At 41.2% G+C, this 12,352-nt stretch overlaps 1 protein-coding gene across 2 annotated transcripts in view; it reads right to left on the reverse strand.

Moving 5' to 3' along the window:
• shq1 (SHQ1, H/ACA ribonucleoprotein assembly factor) overlaps nt 1-12,352 on the reverse strand; it is a 39,822-nt gene that overhangs the window by 8,796 nt on the left and 18,674 nt on the right. For both annotated transcript variants that reach the window (XM_037102111.1, XM_037102110.1), the window contains exon 11: nt 4,573-4,693. In XM_037102111.1, coding sequence (XP_036958006.1) covers nt 4,573-4,693 — 121 coding nt within the window. The remainder of the gene's footprint in view (nt 1-4,572; nt 4,694-12,352) is intronic.

Raw genomic sequence — 12,352 nt, forward strand, 5'->3', positions numbered from 1 at the left:
ACAAAAAAGCGGAGTGGCCTCATGCTGGGAGGAAATCTGTACTACTTATCCCTGTTAGCTGCGAGACATTTGTGTCTTTGTTCTCCCCAGCGGGGCCTCTACGATCTCCTCCAGTGCTGAGGCTAACATCAGATAGTTCAGCTCCATTATCTATTTCAAAGCCTTGAGGACGGGCGTTTGACAGTTGTGTGACGCTGCCTGGTTGTTCCAGAGAAGTCCTTCCAAGCGCTCATCTGGTTGTCACATCAGCTGTACGGTTAGAGGGGGGAGGGGAGCAACAAGGAGCTGCCAGGCTCGGCTACAGGACAATTTGCCATTTTCCTCCACGCAGGGAGCATCAGACAACAACAGCCCGCAACACCTCATTGAAATTCTCCAGGAAAAGCCCCTGAGCACAAGTAAAATGAAAACACAAATCTTGCTAAGTAGCCGGTAGGAAAAGCTGGGCATTAAGGGCCTTGTGCTTTACAATTGCACAGAGAGGTGTACTGAGGTGAACTGCTCAGTTGAGCTTGGTGGCGGCGGCGGGGGGTGTTAACACCATGCCGCTGTGCACAAGTGCATTTTCAAGGCATTTCACCGCATGTCTTGGCTGACACGGTTGACCCCATGCTTGACCTCGTCGCCCAGAGACTTTCCCAGTTGTTGGAGCCACAGATGCTTGTCCCTGTGGGGGAGCGGCTGTCAGAGCTGCCCACTCTCTCCAGCAGCCATTGTCATACACACAATGCCAAATGAGACGAGGGAGGAAGAGAGTTTGTTGAATTTCTAGGGGCTGTCTCGTTATCCAAAAATAAGGATGGCCTCAGGAAAAAGAAAATATACAACTCCAGGCTCAACATGAGAGTATTTTTTCACTTGCAGGGTTGGTCCGAGATCTAAAAGTCAACTACTTGCCCTGAACAAATTGTTTGAATTTATTATTTAAAAGCAGTTATCAAGTAACATGAGTTTAAGACTCATGTTACTTTATTGTCCTGTTTTGCATACATGGAAAGCAACAAACTTTCTTGTTTTCTAAATAATGGAAATGTTTGCACGCTCTTCAAACCTTTAATGTCTTCCCCCGCAGCTGTTTTCATGCCCGGTCAGTACTGCGCATGGACAACTCTCAATAGTTCAGGTGTCAGTATTGATACTCTATTCAAATCAATCTCGACTGAATAAAGAACAAGTGAATAAATTACATTTTTCAATCTCAGAGAGCCAAACCATCAAGTGGTTAAGATTAAAACAAATGAGTCACAGCGTGTTAATTTTAATGGAATTAATGAATTAATTAACTTGAAAGTATCTTATAGTCCTATCTACAAGTGAGTAACAAAAGTAGGGGGCGTGCTGTGCGTGTTATAACATTTACAGTCCAGCAGTGCAGAGCAGCCTCTCTGCTGCACTGCTGGATTTAGGGAGGGCCATTGTTGTACAAGATGCAAAACAGGCGCAGGGTTTTTGAGGTAAAACAGACGTAGTTATTAGGCAGAGTTATTTCCTTCACCAGAGTCTGTTTAAGTTGTTAAAAGCTGTGGTGTGTGTTGGTCAGCTGGTCCCTCAATATCATGGTTTTGATTAACATTCAGAAAATTGATTTTTGACGATGGTGAATCAATTCTGAATCGTTAGAGATAAGAATCTAGATAATTATAGATTTTTTTTTACCCACTCCTACTTACTAGAGGTGGGAAGGGAGTGAAATTGCTCCCGTCTTTGCTACTTCCACCATCAGCCCTGGACAACACAATGTTGTATGTGGATTTACTACCCAGATGTGACATTTAACTTGCCTAAGGCAAACTTTTGTCAATTTCCTTTGTAACTGTCATAGTGCAGCCCTTCATTTAATACAATTTATTTTCATTTTATTTATTTTTGTACTCCCTTTCTTCAGTGAAAACAACACCCATGTTTTTTGGGGCCTGTTCACTTCACACCTCTCATTCACAATTATCCAAGTCCGTCCATTCAGCTGTTACAGTGTGAGGCTCGGTTTATCCCTAAACCTTCTCTTGTCAATTTTCCATTGTCTGGATCAATGTGTGAATGTCCAGCTCACACGTCTTACAGAGAAGTCACAAATTCTCTCCGCAATAGAAAAACCCCCACATTCAACCACGTTTTTCCACTAATGACTTCATAAGGAAACAAGAATCTCGTCGTACTTACCTCCTCTCAGACAAACCCTGGAACACATCATCTGAAGGCTGCCATGTTTTTTGTCTGCCAGAATCTAATTGACCCAATTATTAAGGGTGGGTGGGTGGTTGCACGTGAACCAGCGCTGAAAAAGGAAGTTGTAGCCCTTCTGATTTAACTGAGGTAATGCAACACAACAGCAGGCTTAAAGGCTTTGTCTGCGCTGGCTGTTGTGAATCTACGTTGGCCTCCCTCCAAGCTTTTTGATAAAGGAAAAGACGACAAAGGGAGAAAGTGAAGCGACTCGCTTTTTCTTTGCAGTCCAGCAGCGCTGCAGGAGCTTTGGCATCCCGAGGACCTTCAAAAGCATACCCTGGGACTAATGGACTGGAGAGCCCGCTGCTCCATTTGGAATTATACTCTCTGCTAACAATTCGGAGATAATTAGGATTGGATGGGTGTGTGACGGTGAAGTTTAAACACTTTCCACAAAGGAAGCGTGTGTAAAAATTGGGAACAGTGACCATTGTGGCGAAAAAAAAGAAAAAGATCACTGAGACACTATGAAGAGCAATTTGCTTTGAGGTTGCACTCTTGATTTCACTGCGCAGGTTTCTGTTGAGACTCTGTGTGAGAGAGCAAAGGGGAGTGCCTGCCCTGTAGCTTAAATCACAGTGAAGTCTTTACGAGGTTGTAAATTTGAGACCGATGTCTCGGCAGTCAGAGGAACTTTAGGAGTAGAAATGCATGTGGGACAGCGAGGAGATTAAATAAATCAACCCCCCAGCCAGTAAACATCCATTAATCGCCATGTCCATCATGAGCAGCTGATCGCGTCTGCTTCCTCGGCTGCGAGGAGTGACAAGATACAGGGATTGCAGCAGGGGTATAGATTACATCTCATCTTACCGCACTGCTCACAGAGACGACTCACTTAGCGGAGGATGACAAATCCAGCGCAGGGGGAATATCTTGCACTGAAGAAAACAATGCCTACACGATCTGTCATCAAACTTGTCAGACACCACAAAAGGCTGCCACAACAAACTGCATGTTTGATATCCGAGGCTGGTCTGTGGAAACCGCGATCGTTCCAAACCTCAAAGAACGGGACTTGAATCTCCTGTGCTGCTTTGCTTTCAGACTTATTTTATATTCCAAACAAGAGAACATAGTTTCAGAAACCACAAGTGAATGGAATTTCTGTAGAGTGAGGGCTAAAAGACCCACAGAGGATCAACAAAAAGCATCACGCTTGGTTGCTCTTTCAAGTAGTTGGAGGTGACAGAAGTGGTTTTACCAGTCCAAACATCTTTTTCACAACTGTTTATATGAGAGGCTAAAAAACTTGACAGGAAAAAAAACAAAACAGAAGAGGGAAATGTACCAATTCCGTCGCAGGTCAGTGCTACGACAGCATGGGTTTATCCATTTAATGATCGATGCGGGGTGCATTAGGAGCATGTTAGGTCAAGCTGACATTTAGCTCCAATGTACAGCGGAGGTAAAGAATGGAAAAGGAGGAGCGGGGAGGGGAGGGGAGGCAGTCTTGCGGTGCCCCTCAGCTGAGGAGAGACTGATAAAGATTTTCAGTGAGTTGACAGAGCTTCGGAAGCTCCATTCGCTTACACCGTGAGATGGAGTGCCTTTAAAAGCACAAGTGTGTGTCTGATCTCAGAGAGAAGATCGCGCCAACCTTAAACCAAGGTATTGATTTTTCCCACCCATTAAGATCCCAGCATCTGTACCGTTTATAAGAGCAGAATTCTAGACTTGTGCTGGAAAAATGTAGAAATGAGAATTTGCGGAGAGGGTGTGGGGCGGGGGTGGGAGGGGGGCACTAAATCCCCGCAGACCTTTTATCGTGTCTGCATCTGGGCGCTGAGCCTACAACATCAGGCGCACATTTTTCAACTGGGCTTTTTCCAGACGAGCACACCACTTGGCTGAACTCTAGCCAAGAGTAAAACAGAGCTCATTACTGAGTAATGTGCTCGCAGGCTCACATTTGAAATGTGTAAGTAATTGTAAAATATGCACGAGGAGGAGGAGAGAGTCATCAAATCTATATCACTTGGAGAAAAAGTGCACATTTTGCATGTTTCGCTTCCAATGCTGGTGCAAGGTTACACCCATGGAAGATATAAGGAGCCTCAGCACACATGTGCGCTCTTAAAAGTTTCATATGGAGTGAAGCTGCTGAGTGCAGCTGGCTCTTTTGACACATGATAATGGAGAGAAGGGGAGAATGCATCTCTTACTGGCTTGGTCTTTCAATTGGCCCTGCTGTGACAAATGACGTGTCTAATCCCCTCCTGTAAAGCCCTGCTGCATCATAGGGGCTGAGTGGCACTTCCCTTGGCTCTCGTGGTAATTCTCAGAAGATGAGTCCCCCTGATGTGTTCGCGCACGGCTTTGTGGAGTGTGTGTTGGTGGACTTACTTGACCCTCTGGATCCAGATGCAGTAGTCTGTGATGTACAGATCGTTCAGTATGTAGGCCGGGTCGTTCTCTCGGAAGACTTTGTGAATATCCAGCAGGCATTTGAGGACGCAGGCTTTCCCTGTGCACGGCAACACACACCGCAGCAGGAAAATGGAAAAACAGTGTTACTCGCGCTCAGTATTAAGGATGACAATGCGCTCCAGCTGCTGGCAGACGCAGCGTGAATCTAAAGGCTTGCAGTCATTGTTCCATACATAAAAGCCAAGGTACAGGATCAGAGGAAAATCCCAGAGAGCTGCACAGTAATTTGATCCATACGGTTTGAGAAGAGTTTCCTGGTTACGAAGTGCTTCATCTGAGACAAAAGAGCAAAAGAAGACAACTCTATTTTAGGCATTCATCCTGTCAATTTAATGGTGGCTCTGCTCAGGATTTCTGTCAGAAATATGTTTGCCTTGATCTGTCAAAAATAGCGCTAAATGTTTCAGATGATTTTCCACTTGACAGCCATTCGAGTCTGCCCATTCAGCTATTGTGCAGCATCATTATAGTCTTATGTGAATCCATTTTGCTTGCAATCTGAAAAAAAAAAAAAAAAAAAAAGAACTGAAGGCCTGATTTAAACATTTTTACAGACATCAATGATTCAATCCGGCAAGGTAATGAACTGGACTGTTTTTCCAACTGTGCATGGCACCAAGTCCAATACAGGTCACTTAGCTACACAGCTTGAAGCTTAAAAATGCCTCTTTTTTAAGTCTAGTGCACAACAAAATCACTTTCTATAAATCCTGTCTGTACATAAATGGAGAGTATCAGGTCGTCAAAGCTTTCCAGTTGCAAAAGTCTCTTTTTTGTGCACAACACTGTTGCAACCTTAACACGACTATATGGGTCTGCCAGCCAGTCTGATTTACAGAATAATCCTTTGAACTATGAGTATATATTTTTTTTCCATTTTCTAAAGTGACTCAAAACCTGCTTAGAGTATGAAATATGGACACAGCTACTGTGTTGAAGCCTGCTGTTTGAATCAGCCATTATTAAAGCTTAGAAATGCCCCAGCCAAATACCGACACTACTGGGCTTATGCTTGATTTTGGCTTGCACTAATGACTCGTAGTTCTCTAACAGCAATAATAAAAATCTATCCAAAACAAAAAAGTTTGAGAGATTATTTTGTCCCCCCCCCATTCTCTGTCTGTATGCAAATGTCTCCTGCCAATGAGGGATGTGTTTGTGTGCTTTATGAAACTCTATTCGTTGGTACTTTGAACACCATAAAACCAAATTCAATTCACGTCCATGAAATTCGGGTGGAGGAAGCAGAATCAAGATGAATATCTCAGAACCTTGGCACATAAACCATAACTCTCAATGTGCTCTTTGCAGACGTGGGTGAATTAATGTGCAGCTTACAGTTCTGTTTACACTCATCAAGGATACACAACACTACATTGTGTGTTAGTGCACATATGCATACTTAGCATAACTATAAGGAACTTTATGTTGATTCTGGCGTCCCCTGTAGACAAAAGCGTTCTGAACACCATCGCCTTCAGAGATAAAGATGTTGATCTGGCTAGCATGTGCATTTGGTTTGGAAACTAGTAAAAGACAGAGGCAACATATTTTAATATTACTACACTAAATACTGTTTTTTCTTTTTTAACAGCTGTCTGCAGGACTAGGACTAATATGACGATGACGAAACAAAGCAAACAATTCTATTAGCAACGTCACTGTTCACACACATTAGTTTCATGTATTTCTACAACTAACAGATCTGTGTTCAGGCAAACACTGGCAGCATTTTTGATTTAAAAAAAAAAAAAAGTAATCTGGCACCACGGCAGCTAAATTGCTCAATTAATTCCCTAGTCATGTAATGCAAGATAAAGCAAAGCCAACATAAAATGTTACAAGTACAGTTACGTAAAATATTTGTTGGTAGTTTTTAACTATTGATGTTTAATGCATTATTAAGAGCAGGTATTCAATCAAAGGGGTTAATGTTTCTCCAAATCTTCTGTCTGAATTACTCTGAACCCCTGCTCTGTTCTGCTCAGTGGCCATATCCCCTCTCCAAACCTTCTTCTGCTGCAGAGTTTTGTGATTTATATCCAGTTTCATTGGCCTGTTTGTGACCAGATACACTTACGATGCAGATGAAGGTTTAGACATTCATTCTAACAGTACTCCATTATGATTTTATTACAATCTACAAATGAAGTAATTAAATAGATAAGCTATAATGCATAATTAAGTACAAGTTAAATTACAGACTTGAAAAAACACAACTACTGAGTAATTTGATTAGTTGTAATTAGTTACTTCTACCCCTGCAACACAGAAGTATTTGCTGCTGTACCACCAGACTACAGAGCAGTTTATCTCCTCGGTCAGACTCCTCAATACATCCTCAGCCCTCCGCCGTATGACATTGTTTTAATTTTCGGAATCCAATCCAGTGACAGGCAGCAAGAATAACTACTGTGGTGGAAATTTCTGTCAATAAAAGAGTAAAGTCAGATCTGTCTTTTCGGCAAGTTTAATCCAACCATCTGCAGATGGACTCACCACACAGTCAAATTCATGAGCTGAGTGAATGAGCCCCGAGTAAAGGAGTGTTCACAATTTATACACAGATATCAACAAGGTCAGGGGAAGAGACAAGCACTCTCAGTGCCAGCAGTGATTAAGCTACACACATACGTACATACGACTATCCCAACCAGACAGGCTTCTCATCGACACAAGACATAAAGTTAAAACTTCATGACGCATGACCTGGGACTCTGTGTGAAGCATAAAATTATCAGACATAAAACATGAGACAAGAAGGCGACTTTCTATCTGAGTTTTGGCTGGTTCGTGACTCTATTACAATCATATAGGGCAGAGGTTAGGTGTTCATACATTTGCATAAGAAATCATATTCAACAAAATAGTTCAAAATTCATCAACCCATAATGAAAAGGAATTTTTCCATCACACTACATACAAATAGGCAGTCTTCTCGCTGATGGTCTTGTTTGCTTCTGTAGTTCATAGCCTTGTTGTATCTTTGCCATTAATTATAGAAGATAACCAGCCAACTAATGTTAAATATCAAACATGGTGTGAGCTTTTAGCTACAATGTATATGAAATGGGTTATGGCTAACACCTGCACTAATATTATAGTGTGTATATATATATATATATATATATATATATATATATATATATATATATATATATATATATATATATATATATATATATATATATATATATATATATATATATATATATATATTGGCCAGCATGATGCAGCTTTCAATACCACAAAAGCATTGCACAGAATCTCATTTGTTGTTCTGGCAAATTACTTCTCCCTGTAGTATACAACAAGCCAAACTGCCACAGCACTTCTCCTTCCAATCAGGCATATAAATAGCCTTATGATGTGGCCAAAAATCCACTGAGGGCAAGAGAAAAGGCTCCTCTCCATCTCCGCAGAGCTGGTTGGTATTGTCCAGTGACATTCCAGCCCAATCAAAACAAACAGCCCACTCGCAGAGAGGAAAACCTTAAACAAACATTTGGTTCTCATTTAAGCATGGGATCGTTTGAAGGGAACTCTGCCCTCAAATTCGGGACTTGGATCGCGTACGGCAAAAACATGCTCGCTTCCAAGACTTGACTTCTTTTTCACAGGGTTGTTTGTAAAAAATCAGGGGAAAGGTTGTGCTCAGCAACAGTTCAACATTGATATTCTCAGTGAGATGCCTGTGAGCAAGGTGCGTTAATTAGGCAAGAGCGGGTTATCCAATGAATGGGGCAGAGTGTGCAGTCTAAATGAACAACAGTAATTCGCTCATGGCTGCAGAGTGAGCAGACTTGCATAGATGTAGTGGTGGGTGTGAAGTGGACCAGGAACAAAGGCTGCTGTGTCTTTTGTGAGAGTTTTTCTAAAACAGCAGAGGCAGCAAAGTGAAGTGACAAACGTCCCTATTCCGTGCTTTACTTCCAATACATTTGTGTAGATATATTGTCTTTGTGGTTTATAATTTAAGTATAAATATATAAACAAGTATAATCAAGAATAATACTGGTGATATACAGAGATCAATACGTAACAAATGAGAAGAGTACATCAACATTAAAGTTCAGCCACCTTAAAATCTGTATCTTATTATGTTAATGTAGTTTGCAGCCTTACACCAAATATCTACTCGGTGTCTTAAGTTTATACAATCTAATAGAAAAATCTGAGAATAATATCTGTGTCAGAGGGTTTCTATAACAATTCTCCTTTCCACTGCAAGCCATGGAATAGAGTTTTGCATCTATCGTCGCACCAGCTTAAAGTGGAACATATAGGTAAAGTGTAGCATAAAATTTCATATCAGGAACCCTGAAATTTCCACAGCCTTTCTGATGCCGTTAATTTTTTCATTTTGGGATGTGCACATTTCCATATGAGCTGAGAGATTATTTTATGTAAATGTTCCACGTACGTGGGAGGAGGGGACAATGATATCATGGACTGTAAGAATCTATCCTGGGTAGAACATTGATTTTTAATCCCTGCTGATAGACTGCACAGACTACCCAATTCCCTATCTGAATTGCTTTGAACTGTGTTCATTATTGAGTATAGAGTTCTTTCGCCTGGTCTTTTCTAAAAAGGGATTTATTTATTTTCCAATGCATTTTTTGGGATCTTTTGGTTTCTTTTGTTTCTACCAGTGTCATGCACATTTTCACATTTTTTTCATCAGATCTCTAAACTAGGATCTAAAATCTGGACCTCACACAAAAATAAAAGTGCATCATCTGCGAAAAGAGAAACGCAATGATGAGTAGAATATGTTCTTATTAGTTTAATGACTGAGAACTAGGGGATCTCCCCATACCTGATATGTGCAAGTTAAATGTTTTTTAGACTTATCGTCGCTATCACTATTCTTACTATCATTATCAATACAATTATCATTACCATTATTTCACAGCTCGATGTGAAACTTGTAATGTAGGAGGAAGGGCGAAAATCAGTTCATTGTCCATTAATAATATAAAGCAAGGCTGAGCAATACATTGATATCACAGAAATATAATTATTCCCAGACAAAAGTGATTTAGAGATAAAAACACAAAATGGTTCAATAAGAGCAAATGTACTCAAGCAAAAGGCCCAGTCGTACTTTCTAAAATGCATTATGATTCAGTTTCGGTTTCAGTACGAGCCTTATAAAATATTTTATTTCCTGTGCCCTCAGTTCAGATGAACCGCTCAAAACTTGCTCTGTGCTTTCTAGTAGTGGAACATCACATTGCTGCTTTAATCATCACCACAGTCTGAGATATGAGTCATACTGATTTCGACCTGCCTGTGGGGAGAATGAACATGTACGAGTCCATTCTTGATTAACCGCTCTGTTTTCACTGTCTCTGACTGTTGTATCTCATCTCATCTGTGTGTATGTTTATGTTTGACTTGAATCACAATGCTTAAGACTATAAAGACTAGCAGAGTAGCGTCATATGAGTGATCAGCAACTCTTGCAATTGGTTTGTGAATGTCTGGACCACTAGTGCAGTGAAGACAAAAAAAGCTAGCTGGTTAAAACAGAAAAGGCCAAACAAAATGTATTTATTCACAATGTGTATCAGTCATAGGTCCTGGTCTGGTTAGGATGGTGTCTGGGTCTGGACCTGAACAGCAGACTGCCTGTCAGTGACATCAGTATTGCAGGTTAACAAGGAGGTTGCATACTGGTCGTTGGAATAAGATTATCGTGATGTGAGACTATATATCATCTAAGATTTTGGATATCGTTATTCTGTGATATGACATAAGCCTTGTCTTTTCTGGTTTTAAAGGCTGCATTACAGTAAAATGACTGAACTTATCAGTCCATTCTAAAAGGCGTCTCTTCCCACTTAAGTGTTATATTTACATCGCTGATTATAATTTACCAAAAATCTCATTGTTTGTTAAAGCACTCATAGTCATCTCTACAATATTGTTGCAATATCATTATCAAGGTATGTGGTCAATTTTGGTTGTGTGCTTTTGAGGAGATTTCCAAATATTAAGAAATGCTGTACATCATGTAACATGATGTAGCTTAAATATTAAGGCCATATTGCCCAGCAGCATTATAAAGAGTGAAGTCTAGACCTGCCCTGAGATTTTTTGGTGTATCATATTCTGCCTTCTCAATTTACAGTCTCTGAAAGGCATCTTCATCCGATGTCAAGTCAACATGCCAGGGCAATTCCGCCTTGACTGCACTGCCCACCGACAGCACAATTAATACAGTTCAAATGACTCTTTCAGCACTTCTAGTTCAAATTCATGCACACATTACAACATTCAATCTCAGCACTTTCTTTCATACATTGCCTCTCATTCTGTTTTTTTTTTTCCCTTTTTTTCCTTCCGTCACACATGCACACACACAATCCATGCATCTCATCCCATAAAAGACCATCAGTACCCTGAGCCTAAAGTGCTCACACCCTGGCCTGCTGGTAAAATGTCATTACTTTTCCTTAATTTCCCATAACTAGTTCAAAGTGCTTTTATGACCTAAAATTTGACTTCCACAGATCAAATTCCCAAACTTTCCCTGCCCTCTCTCTCAGAAATGACCATGACCAGAGAGAAAAAAATCTGCCTGACTGAATGACAGCAGACGTGCTTGCTGGATGGATACGTAACAGGGGAACACATCCAACATTTCTTGTCTCGTCTTGTCCAGGCAGCCCAAACGTGACAGTAGCATGACCCAGAGGTCCTCCGCCACACTTCCTGACTCCAGCCTCCTCCCCCCTCCTTGTACCTGCCCAGTAGCTCTTTAGTTACAGCCACTTAGGAAGCAGGTGAAGGAGCTCCTTGAGAATACGCGCCACACTGCCAGAGGGCTGTTCAAATATTTACCCCCGGATAACATTTCCTCGGAGGCCTTAACCTGTGCGCTGCCATTAATGGGTTTGTTTTGCTAATACCTGTGAATGTTTGCTTTCGCAGCCACTTAAATCAAGTGCCTCAAACATGGAGCGTGCATTTTCATTTGCTTTATCCTGACAAATTAATTAGTGTGTAAAGTAATGCTGGGAGGAAACACACCCTCAGACACACGCCAGGCCAAATTACTGTAGTGTTACAGTTCATTAAGGAAAAGCCTGATTACTCATACTTCACTAATGCTTGCAAATAATGAAGGTTATGAGTCGTGAGTGAACATCATGAGAAATAATAAGGAAATAATTAGCTTTTTTTTCTGTAAGACAAAGACAAAAGTACGATGCTGAATGAGCTGACAATAAGCTCTGTAACAATTTCCAGGCTCAGGTTGAACATGAGAAATCTCATTATAGCAGAAAAAGTGTTTCCGCAGTAAGGGAAAGGAGGTGGTGACTCCGACTGCTGTTTCCTGGGCTCTCCTGATCAACTCAACTTCCTACTTAATGAGGCGCAGAAATGCTAATCTGGAGCTTAAAAGGCCTTAATTTGCTGTCATTTACCAGCGTTAAAATCATCACAAGCTGGATAATCTTAGCCCTCACACATCCTAAGTGTGTTTACACTGCACAGTTTCATCTGTCCGCGGGGGATTTTGATTTAAAGATTACTCTGGGCTTTGAGATATTAAAGTCAACAGTCCGTTCTCCACTAATCCACATTTTCACTCCCCAGGGAGGTGGGAGTCGGGCCACTCTCTCGCTTAGCTGGAGGAATATTACTTTCAAACGCACGCGGCAGTATGCTCAAGACCCACGTC

The sequence above is a fragment of the Acanthopagrus latus genome, chromosome 6 (genome assembly GCF_904848185.1).
Source record: "Acanthopagrus latus isolate v.2019 chromosome 6, fAcaLat1.1, whole genome shotgun sequence".
In the NCBI taxonomy this organism is placed as follows: Eukaryota; Metazoa; Chordata; class Actinopteri; order Spariformes; family Sparidae; genus Acanthopagrus; species Acanthopagrus latus.